The 13,452-nt window shown below is 35.9% G+C and overlaps 1 protein-coding gene across 1 annotated transcript in view; it reads right to left on the reverse strand.

The window, feature by feature from the left end:
• The window catches only part of LOC104530245 (adenylate cyclase type 2), a 63,533-nt gene that overhangs the window by 2,342 nt on the left and 47,739 nt on the right, over positions 1-13,452 (reverse strand). The window contains exons 6-11 of the mRNA XM_010174776.1: positions 10,764-10,922; positions 10,268-10,400; positions 9,766-9,942; positions 8,391-8,434; positions 5,619-5,699; positions 735-804 (exon numbers count right to left, since the gene is read on the reverse strand). Of these exons, the coding sequence (XP_010173078.1) occupies positions 735-804; positions 5,619-5,699; positions 8,391-8,434; positions 9,766-9,942; positions 10,268-10,400; positions 10,764-10,922 (664 nt within the window). The remainder of the gene's footprint in view (positions 1-734; positions 805-5,618; positions 5,700-8,390; positions 8,435-9,765; positions 9,943-10,267; positions 10,401-10,763; positions 10,923-13,452) is intronic.

The following is a 13,452-nucleotide window of genomic DNA, read 5'->3' on the forward strand; positions in this document are numbered from 1 at the left end:
CTCAAGCTCTACAAGGCCATAAAACAAAGAAAAGGCCTGACTTTCTAGGCTAGTGGTCATGACAATCACCTAAAAGGGAAGAATCTTTCATTCTGATCATTACTCCAAGGACTAGAAACAATATAATTTACTTTATCTGTACATACCTGTCTCAATCATGTTTTACCACACATATTAGTCAGAAGAACATTTTTAGTGTGTTGCATCCAAGACAGCTAGACATTTTTCTTAAAAAAACATTCATAGGATTGTTTCTCTGGAATGACTGTGAGGATCACGTGCATACGGAGAAAACTAATGAGCAGCTGATCTCATTATAAGACTATCACTACTGCAGGTGGAGTCTTTGAGACATGGTAAAAGAAAAAAAAATAAAACTAGTGGAGTTTGACAAATGCCTTTTGAGAATGTAGGTGATGGAACTTAGGAAATCTTTAGTCCAGTTACATCAAATTTGGACTATCAAACCTTCTCCCACTTCTGCAAGACCATGAAAAGGTCAAGAAATTCATGTGAACTGCAGAGCCCTACAAACAGGTAAGCAGTCTCAGACATCACATTCATAAATTTTCTTCCATAAATGAGCTACAATATTATTCTAAGGTTTGAACACTTCTCCCTGCAGGTGAGGTGCTGTGGCTGTGGCTCTGTGTCACAAAAGCAAGGGATACAAGCATCATTTAGGATGAGGCAAAGAAGGAAACAACCATGAATTTGCAGTGAAAATAACTTACTTCTTTTTCCAGAGTCTTATTATAGAAAAGAAGTGATATTCTTTGAATGTCTTCAGATTTAAGCCACTGCCTAGAAGAGAAAAGGAATATTCTAATTGACATTATAAAAATAAAGTAGTCCTGTCTTTTTGTATTACTGAAATTTAGTAAAATAGGAAAATCACTTTGAAAATAGTTCTTGCGTATTGCAATTTATATGGTGAATTGCACTGACAGTAAAAGTGGAAACTACAGATCTCCTCTCCATTTGGATTTCTATTGCTAATGCACACATGAAACAAAAGCTCAGATTAAACATTTTTTTCTGTGGATCATTCCTAAGGACAATCAAGGGAAAGCTTTATGTAATTCTGACACTGATATTCCACTCATGTTCAAAATACTATAGTATATCCAGTGCACAGAAGAGAACCTGAGATAAAAACAGTCCTTCACAAGGTACCTTTAAGAAGCACAGTTACAATATGCACAGGGGGCAGGTAAATTACACTTTACGAACTCCTATTCCAAATAAAAATGTAAAAATCATTATTAAAAGAGGTGGATTGATTTTGTCTTTGAGCTGTATTAATCTCTTGACCATTACTCTGTACTCTAGAGGTAGATTTTGATCTTTTTACTGATTATAAAAATTTCCCTGCTTGAAGATAAGAAATACAAAATAGAATAAGTACTTGCACTGAAATGACAAATCTATTTTAAAAGAAGTGAATCTTGACAAAAGCTTACAAAATGAAATGTTCTAATAAGAAAATTTATATTTATTTTAATGGATACTTGAAAAGAACAGAATATTTAAATTTCAAGAGGGTTAAGTTGCTGCACTTCAAAGGGACTAGATCAATTAAAAAAAATATTTAAGTAGACTACTTCTGTGAACATGCAGTATTTGAGCTTGAGCAATAACAGCAGGGCTTGAGATTTTTCGCAGCCTTTCCAGCAAGAACTTTCAATTAGGCTTTAAGCTAATAGTGTAGCTAATGTCTTCCAAACAAATGTCTCAACTGACAGCCTGCAATGCAAATAAGTGGCAGCAACAAACCACAGTGGAATATATTCTAAATTAAGGTCCAGGGAGAACAGTAGTAGACAGAGTGGAGTGTAAGCCATTAGCTTTGATTTATGAAATCTAAAATAGTAATTTCCTTGCCTGGGAGACTGTCCCTGTTCTTGTGCAATCAGTTTCATTACAAAAAGGGTGTGAAAACATATTCAGTTCTAGGTATGCTTAATTAAAAATATATATTTCCCTGTTTGTTCTGCACTGGCTCACATCTTCAACTGATCTCAGTTAGGATTCCAAGAGGAAACAAATATAATAGGCTGTTGTACATATAGCATGATTTTGTTTGGCTCCAGCAGTAATCTACTGGAGAAAACATTCAGTTTGTGGAACATTTTTGATAACCTGTGCAAATTAAGTGCAAATCTTTTCCCATCTAGTTATAAATATTGAACAAAAAGTAACCCTTTTCTCCAAACTGTTAACTAATTTCCCTCTTTTCCTTACAGTATGTGACAGGCGGATTGATTTAATTACCATTACCACACTGCTAAAAAGTTCTGTCTGCAGATCTACTCCCAAAGGCCTAATTTGGTCTGTACACACTGCGTTGCACGTGAAGTCAAGAGTGCCATTTAGAGAAAATGCTGCCTCATACTCCACATTTCAAGCTCATGTTTTCAGGAGCTTTTAGTTCTATTTTAAGGCTCAGAAAAAAACTATACTGGTCTGAGATGAGGGAAAAAGCATAACACAGAAAAATGGAAGCGGACAGTAAGTACAGAAAAGGGAATGCAAAGTCACATACCTTTGGCACAGAGATAAGGGCTGAAAAATTCTGCCTACAGCCTGACTCCCTGATGAGCCTAAAAGTTACCAAAGTATCTGCAAGTATGTGGGGATATACCTCCTGGGAAGCTAGGTACCAAATTTATGTTTAAATTCTTTTGTAATTCAATGAACAACACAGCCAGCTGAATTCTGCCTTTATCCATAGAGATGTGTGGTTTGACAGGGCTTGTACTGATTGGTAATGTACAGCAAGGAATCATGCACAGAATGTGGCAGACACCACGACATAAAGAAAAAAGAGAGGAAAGAGAGTGTGTCTCTACCATAGTAAACTACTTATCAAAAGGCAAACAACTTTAGTTTAACTCCTTCTGTAGGTATATATTTAACTAGATGACTGTTATCCATCCATCACATGTCCCACAGAAGTCCCCTAACCACCAAAGTTCAGGGTGGCATAGCTAGGGCTACTCATCTCCCTCCTGTACAGGACAGGCACTTTGCAGCCAGGAATACTTTGTTCAGGGTAGGGGGAAAAGAAACATGTGGAGAAAGTATGATGTTACACGCTAATGGCTAAGGCACTCAGCTGAGACAGAAGCTCTTTGTTCCTCACCCGCTCTTTAAAATCTGTATTTACTTATCTTTTAATGTAGCACTCTAACAGAATAATAATTAATAAACAGGTCATAACTTTCCTTGTGCAGCTTTCTAAGGAGCATTGCCAACTAAATCTACTACTCTGAATCATGCTATAAGGCCAGCGGGCTGCTTTTTAGATGCTACAGTTTCATTTGCATTCCAGAGGATGGAATTAAACCCAGATGTCCCCTGTTACTGACAATATGTCCATGTGGTGCTTGGCATTTTTGTGGAAGGAGAGCTAAGGTAGTTTGTGAACCAGCAAACAGCAGTGAGTGAGGGAGCCCAAAGAAAACGTTACACTGCTTTAAAAACCCGAGATACCATTTCAGTATGTACTGCACTATTTTACACTGTGTAAAAACAGTGACTCATTTGGACTACAGCTTTGCCTTGGACCAAGAAGATCCAGAATCTATATTACCTTATCTTCCAGTTACTGGCTGTTAAACACCTAAGCATGTAATGTCCAAAGACCCACATGCTATCACTATATGCCTCCAACCAGTTACTTTTTTCACGGAATGACACATGGCAAAGAATCATGATGTGGATGAAAAAGTTAGACTGTGCTGACAGCTCAGTGTGGAAGAAATAATGGCTGTGTACAATGAATATTTGCTTTTTAATTACTTTAATGCAATTTTATAATTAAAATGGTTAAAAGAATGGTAATTTAATGCCATATTTTATGTGCAATAATGTTTTTCTTAATTTTCTTCATTCAGTCATAGGCCTGTTCACTATACCACCCAAACTTTACATTTAAAAACATTCAGAGATACCAGTTTTCTCATAGATTTTCTTAAAAGTTTGCTTCTTGATTCACTAAAGTAAAAGATTTAGCTTCACAACCACTACATTAGATTCCTTGATGTTTTCATTTGTCATTTAGTTTCATTTAGTCAAAAAATTTAGGCATAAAACCCCCACACAATTATAAAGAAAACAAAAACGTGATTAGTTTTTTGTCCTAAATGTAGGAAATCTTTTATCTAATTTTTCTGAGTGTTTAGCATTCACACAGTTAAAATATTATTGAATTAACTTGCCATTTGGGAATCAGCACTTTTGACAACTTATTCTCAGGTACTCAGTGAAATAATATTAAGTGATTAATTCAGCAAATCAATACAGGGATAGGCAGAGAATCTAGTTTTGGAAGGTGGCACATATAAAAGATCATTCCTTGTCTTTGTGCAATTCCCCATGTAATTCACAAAATGCACTGAAACTTTTTCAGAAACCTTTTTTATCAGACAAACATCTTTTATCCTCAAGGTTCTCTGAATTTTATGCACTAATTAGATAAGACAGGGATTCTCGGAGATAAAACAACATGCAGCATGATCATACTAATACTTTATTTTAATGCATTTATACAGATGCTTTACTTCTGACATCAAACCATCATTTTTACAACACACTTATCAGAGCAAGTATACCTGAAGACATATAAAAATTGCCAGCATTTGTATAGCTGTTTTAGGTCCGTCTAGTATAATCAAAAGGCTTTGCCTATCATAATGAGCTACCCTCTTCCACAGTACTCTTTCTATGACCTATGTCAACACTCTTTTCTATAAAAAACTGAAAAATATTCTCCTAAAGCCAAGTACCTTTTAATAGGGCTATCAGCAAAAAATCAAGTGTGAAATATGAGCATTTAATAATTAAGTGTAATACTCAGCTGATTAAGACTCTGAGTAACCGAAGTAGGCGGTAAAATGTAATTCATCACAACTATTGTCCACATTTTTGAAAGGTAATATCCTTATTTCATCAGATAAATGTAAGAAACCTGAACACTTACTTTGGACTGGTATTGATTTTTCTCTGTCTTATCTATTCACCCTCAAACAGAGAACATCAATACCTCCTCCAGCTCTTCCTAGGACACAGAAAAAACACATGCCACATTGCCTCCCCCCCCCAGCTTCAATATGCCTTCAAGCTTAGCCTTCTCTAAGAAATCAACTAATCAGCTGAAACAAAGAGATGCTAAACTAAAACTATGATTTTAGGGAAAGTTTCTAATTCTGAGGAGATGTTTCTGTGACAATTGTAAAGCAGCAATTTTCACATAATTCTGATTCCTGAGCCAGCTATTTCTTGTGTCTTGCTTCTCTGCTCTCAGATGAGATAATTCTGTAGAGTTACGGCTATGAGTGTACAGATACAAACAGTTACAGAGCAAAAATCCCTTTGCCATGAAGATCAAGACAAGTCAAAACCTCTGTCATACCACAGTTCATCCCATATAGTAGAAAATGTTACTGTACAGACTATCTTCACAATGTGCAGAGCTTCCTATGCCAGTATTAGTGACACTTTCACTGTTTTCAGACTTCTCTGTCTATGTGGGAGCGAGAAATGGTAAACACCACCCACTGTTGCAGATTTATGTCAAAGTTGAAGGAAGGAGATAACAGAGGATAAAAGCATACTTTTGAGCATTGATTCCATCAATGGCCTGGATCATCCTCTCATTTAGCTCCTCCTCAAACCTTCTTTTCTGTGATTTTGTTCTGAAACGAAAAATATGGGAAGTTACTTTGAAAAATCATTACATTGTTAATAAACATTAACTTTAAACAATGAGGTGATAGCTGACATAAACTTGGGAGGATAACAACAATTTTTTTTATACATTTATGCTTCAATAGGAGCTATAGGCTTCATGCACACTGAGCCTTACAATAAGGTCTTAACCAAAACAGTGTAAGCTACAGAGTCTGACACACACATAACAAAAAAAATCTAGACTTTAGCTGTTAGGGAGCACTTAAAAAACACACACTAGAGAATATTTCATAGAAAAAAACCCAAAACAAAACAAAAAAAAAAACCCAACAAATCAAGAGAGTTCAAGACATTCTGGTTGAAGGAAAGTCTGCCACAGTGTTACGAATTCATGAAAAAGAATGGGAATATTCTCAAATTCATAAAACATTCCTGTTTCTTGTAGTTATTTGTAAAAATCCCTGTCAAAATTGTATGATGAGCAAAATGTGCTAGTGCACTGAGGCCTAAGAAGTACTCTCTACTGAAAGCCTCCTAGCTCTTCTTTTCTTGGAAATACTTTATTATTTTTAATAAGACAGCTGAGCACCAAATCTGAAATTAGTTTTAAACATACGGCATGTTTCTCTATTTAATAACTTATAATACAACTGAAAGAAAAGGATCTTTTCTTTTCACTGGACTCAGCATGAATCTGACAGAGAATCATCAGAATGTGTTTGTCTTTGCTAACATATGTTACTGTAGACATCATCAGTCCTTTTAGCAGTTGTGCTCTCCTTAAAATCTGAATATTGCCAGATTATATCTCTGCCTCTTGAAAACTTAAATCTAATGTCAACTTAATAACAGTATTTTGCAGTAAGTCAACAGTCAGATCTGAAATTTGACTCTTTGCATACCAAAATTTTCTTAACCTACAGTAGAACTGAACTCTGTCAAAGGTAATACAGATTTTCTGCAATATCAAATTTTTGGGTTATTTCCTCAAAACTGATAACCTGTTGCAGATTTCAGATTCATATGGAAATTATATTAGTGTACTTACAGTAACTTTAAACAATCCAACTGATTTCATGTTTATTCAATTTTATAGAATTTAGGTAAGAAAGTGTTTACAACTTATTTTCCACATATGAAACAATCTGCCTAGGAGAAATAACTAGACAGATGAGGAGACATTATCTCATCACACTTAATCCACTTGGCAGATCTCTAACAACATAAGACTATCATGTAACTAGGTAAGAGCTAAGATTGCCAGAAACAGAAGCCTAAAGTCAGGCTTTAAAACCCATATTTTCATATTCTCATAAAATACTGATTTTCAAAGTGCTTATTATCATTACAGCTCTCTCCTCTGGGAATGACTAACTAGCTTATATAGAATCCTAGTTATATGCCTCATAGAATCCTAGTTATATGCCTCACTATGGACATTAGGCTCACGTAATGGTTTCTAGAAACTCCTTCCATAATATGGTATCAAGACATGGCAACATTGGTACCTTTTGGATCTATTTTGGAGTGGAATTTAGAAAGACAAAAGCACAAACATCTCAGAATCTTATAGAATTGCATTATTTGCAAATACCACAGTCCAATGATCTTTCTTTTTACCATAAGGCTGATAAAGTCCTTTTGACATACTGTCCAAATGTAAATGCTCAGTTTTAAAATCAGAGATTGTTTTTATTAATATCATGGATATTCATTCAAAATTTGTTCATTTTCTGGAATTTAGTAATATTTTAGGTAATTGCATAGCACTTCAGTATCCTGTGATTTGTTGAGGAGACATTTACCAAGCAGAGAGATGGGGAAGGAACAGACTTTTTTTCATAACCAAAGACAATAAAATTAAAAAATTTTAAACGGTTCTTTCAAATCATTTTATGGTGTTTGTGATGTTACTTACAATTTTGCAAGGAAGACATTATCTGAAGTGTTATCAAGTCATTAAAATAAAAATAAACCATTCCAGCTTTCTGACAGTGCTAAACTTGTTTTTTAAACACATGACATTCTTAATTTAGAAATTCTGGGTGGTTTTAAATATGTGATCAGTTCAACCCTGTTTCCATTTCTCACCATCTTGCCCTAGTCATTGAACTATCAAGCAGGAGAATGAAAACTTCAAGCTATTGTGTTTTTGTAAACATTTTGTGTACCAGGAGCACTACAGGAAGACCATAAAATAGCTTTTGAATGTTTACTACTGCAAACATACTACAGACTTTGAAATAATAACACACAATGCAAGCACAAAGCAATTAACAAAATATATAAAATGTCTCTTTTAGTACATATTATTACCTGTTGTAACACAAATTATTAACAGACTTTTCCACCTTCCCTTTTACTACCCTTCTGTGCCTCCTCTCAATTTTCCTGCATTTAATTTTCTCCTCACTGATAGAGAATTGGGTTGTTAGGAGAAACAAACAGTAGCCCATCAACATACTTATACTAATTGAGAATAATGCTTTTTGTTAGTAGGAAGCATATTTGCAATTCATAAGTAACATACCTGCCAAATCCTTCTCTATGTAAGAGGTATCAGCTGAAAAAATAGTTTGGGTGAGAAATGGTCCTCAATATTTGAAAGCATGCCTTATATTCATATGAATGCATATGAATATATGTGTATTTATATGGACTTTATATGAATAAGTGAATTCTTAAAATTAATTTACCTCTCTCTGCAACGCTGAAAATGATATTGCCCCATGGGAACATCCTAAAAAAAACAAAAGAAAATACCCATGAACTATAACAGACCTTGACAACCTTAAGTTACTTTAAAAAATGGTGCTGAAAATAGGGTCAAGTAAGGAGAAGTTTCCAATACAAATACTTTTAGCTTTAGATTAAAACTGCCTAAAAGAAAAATCCAGCCAAGCGTGAAGATGGAGTGACCTGCAGACAAACTGATCTATCATTATAAACACTAAATAACTAATACAACAATCTGAATCCAAGAATGTTTTGCTTTACTAGAAAGTCACTGCTTCAAAGTCAGTTTTAATGTAGCCTAAACTCCTGCCACCTTCATCAAAAACCAATGTTAAGTGTTTTTGAAAATACTTAACCTGAGTGGCCAAATACAGGCAATGGTCATTATTTTTTACTGATAAGCAACAACAGCCCTCACAGTCACATTTATTTTGTGACAAATAATGATGGCTGGGTACTTTCAGTAAGGAACATGTCACAATCCACATTCTGATGCACTATATTTATTGAACAAGATGGGCTAGGTGGCTCAGTCCTATGTCCTCCTATGTAACAGGAATAAAACTGAATGCCAGTGTTGAAAACTATCAGAATTTACCTTAATGTTTGTACTTTTTAGTAGAAGATAATACAACGTACAAGCTGTGGACTGATAGCATCTTACTGACAGCAGTAAAATAGCATTAGTAAAATTAAGAAGAAATCTTTTCTGTTTAGTGTAAGAGATGTATCATTGCACTACAGCACTGTGAAACTCAGGCCATCAGCCAAAGCTGATGAGTGGTTAGTGCACCTTAAAAAGGTAGATGTTACAGTGAGTGTGGATTTGGTTTCCAGAGAACTCTTCTAATAAAGTCCACTCCAGTGTACCACAGAGATATTCCAACTTCACAGCCTTTGCTCCAGGTTTGGCCATGTTACAAAGGGAGACTGTGCCTAAATAGCCAATAAATCTCCAGGAATGTCTCTGTACCAAAACTGTTCCTTCCCAAAGGTGTTGCACTCTGGCTTTATGTTCAAAATATTTCCACAAAGTGAAGAGCAGCCACGCTACATGCTGTGACTGGGGTTCAAGCACAGAGGGTCAAATTGTGTATTTTAGTAAGTACACTGGACTTCTTATAATTCAGATATGCACTTATAGCAAGAAATGGCTTCTTAGAGCCTAATCTAAATCTCACAAGTCAATGTAAAAGCTCCCAGCAACTTCACTGAGTTTATGCCCTGTACAAATGTGTGTATCTTCTATCAGCAATAACCAAGTATTTAGCATTGAGCACCTTTTTCCTTTCAAATATTGCTAAATTGTATGAAATGAAATAAGTAGGCCCCTACTGTTGTGCTAATCTTGCCATTTTCAGTGGTCATGCTGTCCCTGTGGTGCAAGTGTGCAAATGGCTTGGCTGCTCCCCAAGATTCCAGGTACCGGGTCATGCGGACAGAAGCTCTCATTTTGGCTCCATCAAGAGTATTTCGAGGTCTAATGTGGTGCTGAGGGCTTCGCTTCTCTCCCTGGTTGATAGAGAATAAAAACTGATATCAGCCTTGGTGTTCAATACCATTTAAAGTAGTAATGCATTGTCTGGTACCACATATCTTCATGCTTAGGAACTTAAAAATGGAGAGATGCTAAGAACCTGCAATTCTTAATGATAGTGCTGGGAAATATCAGAGACTTATTTCTGAAGAGCGGGAAAGATTTGCAAACATTATGTATTTGTAGGCATCAGTAATAGCTCTGATTCATATCTTATGGTACGGAATTATTCAATTAGAGAGATTACTGGTCCTGCTCAAAAATAACTATGACTGGCCACAAAATAAAAGTACTACTAACCTTAGGATTGATTACAAAGTAAGTCTTAACATTATGCTCTTTCAGATATGGGTCCCTCACATCTCCATCCCCATCTTCCACTTTGTAAGCTCCATTCAAATGTGCCAAGGTGACTGAGGTGATGTGAACACGGCTGAAATTATATTTTAAAAGAATGACAGAATCACAAATACCGATCAAAAGCATAATTTGAACCTGATCAACCTTTTTCACTAGCTTTTGGATATACTTTTTATATGCTGCTCACTTAATTTACAACCCCTCTAATCTCATTTTTAGAAGTTGTAATGGATATAAATCTAAAGCTTTCCATCCACAAAAACTACTCTTTAATACACAGGAGATACTGAGTGCCCTTCTTGTTTTGTTTTAAAGACAGCACTAAGAATTTGTTCAGGCTTCTCCATGAATGCTGATGGCTGAAGACATGGTACCTATGTATTTCTCCATGGTACAAAAATCCATGTGTCCAAAGGTTAACAGAGGATCCTCTTACCCTGGCACTCCTCCAGCTTCCATGTGATTTGCCAGAGTAACATCGTGTGACCAGACATCGTACTGCCACTTCTGTAGCCCAATAACGCCACAAAGCACATTCCCAGAGTGCACTCCCACACGCATATTAATATCAACTCCAGTTGCATCTCTCACTTTCCTGTAGTTGAGAAGAAAATACGTGTTAATATACATAATAGGGCCTTTGATTAGCAGTAACAATGGTGATAACATATATTTCTTTTTAGCATTGCCCCCATTCTTTCAATGCTAGGATTATTTTTATATATTACTTTTACTATTATCCATATTTGCAACTATTTGCAGTAAATATTAATTCTCAAGTCCATGTCTGAAGTCCCTTCTTTTATACTCATTTGAAATTATTTCAGAGGGCTGAACTAAGTAGTGGATATGTTTGGTCTCATGATAGAACCTGTGGATTATTTTTGTTCTACAGGCAGCCTTTGGTATGGCTTTTAATGTAGCGACAGTCCAATAAACAGATTTTGGAGATCTGGAACTACGGTTATGTGCTTTTCTATCTGAAGACCCTAATATCTACACTGGAGATCTTCTCATATCTGACTTCTGTCAGGTCCCATCACTCTTGTATGCCTGCTTTGAAATTGTTCTGCTCTGAGAGGAAGGATGAAAAACACAGCACCTCAGGATATTCTACGGGCTGGTGACTCATACGCTTTCTGGGGATATGGGCTCAGGCTCAGAGCCTCTGTTCTCCACAGCCTACCACATAGTTTGTGAACACTGTACCCACTAAATCATTATACAAAGAATAAGATGTCACCATCACTGTCCAAAGCACATCTAAACTTTTGACCTTTCCAGTAACTTTAGACAGAATTGAAGTATATGTTCACCCCAACTCAAATCTCAGAAGAGCCCTATGCATAAGATAGGCACTAATCTTTCCAGAACAGGCTCTTCTGAATCACAGGTGGGTGACTCAAGTCAAAAAACCAGGACATTTTCAGACATATGTCATATGGGTCAGTAAGAACATAAATAAATAGCTATAAAATTAATTCAGATGTCTACAGGCTTATATAGTTCTAAGAAATGGGAAGACTGTAACTTAACTGAATTGATGTATTTAAGCCCCAACTCATGTGGATCAAAACCTAATCAGTAATAAGGAACATATACATATATTTATCTTGGGGGAATTCAGGGTGTTGATGGAAGGAACAACTATAGAATAAGAAACCCAAATTACTCTGGTACATGAGACAGGTTCATAGTTCTAGCAACATCTGCAGTCTTAATGATGAGAATCATCAGCTCTGTACCTCCTGATTTATAGAATTAAACTGGCCTGATTGTCTTCCTTTTTTTTTGAAAGGGAACATAGAACTTAGGCTTAATTTGATATGGTAAATCCTATGTGTAAGCAGTAGTAGCCAAGTGTTCTTTTTCCAGGAAATGAAAGTAACATGAGCATGACAAAGTATTTTGTTAAACTGTGTTTTTAAGCTATTAAAAAAAAGAGAGGAGAAGTTTTTTAATTCCCTCAGTCTCTATCAAGTGTTTATTGATATCTCTTTTCACTTTGCCATTTTACACTGCTCTCCTGTAGCTGACACACTTGAAAATGAACTGCTTCAAAATGATCTTTGTAAGCAGTCAGAAAATGACAAACACCACTTTGCTCTGCACAAGTAATATGACACAAGTTTAACACTTTGGAAAAAAAGAAAAGTGTTTTACAAAACTGGGCGAAGTGGAAGAGGAACATTTATTCTCTAGGAGTGCTTGTCAAAAGGCTGCCCTGCCATATTCTGGAGAGCAAGCCATAAAGTCTGCTTTATAATAAGCTCTCAGGAGTTAAGGAGGGGAGCAAGTAGAATATGTTCCAGAACTGAATCTTCTATTCTGTCTCACAAATTAAAGAAACCACAGAAGATTTTAAATTAGAAGGTTTACTGTGGACCAAATTAGGGTTTACTACTTCTTCGCTCCTGTGCTCCCTGGACAATTGCTATGACGATGCAGGCACTGAACACATCCAAGAAAGTAGCCTATCACACCCCCATAGGACACTTGCGTTACTGACACAAGTATATCTGAAACTTCCCACAATTATTTCATTTTCTGCTCCCACAGTCTCTCTGGTTTCCTTCAGTACACCACAGTCAGTGTGCCCATCCCCGCTGGAGAGTGAAAATACTCATCAAGACTGGATTTTTCCTATTGCAGCCTGAAATTTAAGTTTGTAAGGATTCTATTTTTTTCACAGGCATGGTTTGCTTGCAGGCAGTTGCAGCAACTTTAGTCCACACAAGCAAGAGTTCAGGTCATTAGCAAAGCATCTACTCTGTTTATCTGAGCTTTATTCATTGGTAATTCTGGATTAATGTATCAAAGACGCACCTAGTCCTGTCTTACACATTTTAACACATTCAATGAGCCTTGAGCACTTAGTTATGTGTGAATTGCTAGCTTTAAAAGCATAGTTCCTTTTTGGATCAGACTTCCACAAATTAAATCATATCTAACAAAATTATTTTATTTTGTATCTAGCTTTAAAATTCGTACAACTGTCTCATCCAACATTTTCTTTCACTTTCATTGGAAATGGAACTCATTTCATGCTACCAAATCAAAAACAGCCTTTGAGAATCTGTGGCTCAGAAATATGTAAATTATGAAGTCACCAGACAGACAAGAGG

This window comes from Antrostomus carolinensis, unplaced genomic scaffold (assembly GCF_000700745.2).
Source record: "Antrostomus carolinensis isolate BGI_N321 unplaced genomic scaffold, ASM70074v2 scaffold4089, whole genome shotgun sequence".
In the NCBI taxonomy this organism is placed as follows: domain Eukaryota; kingdom Metazoa; phylum Chordata; class Aves; order Caprimulgiformes; family Caprimulgidae; genus Antrostomus; species Antrostomus carolinensis.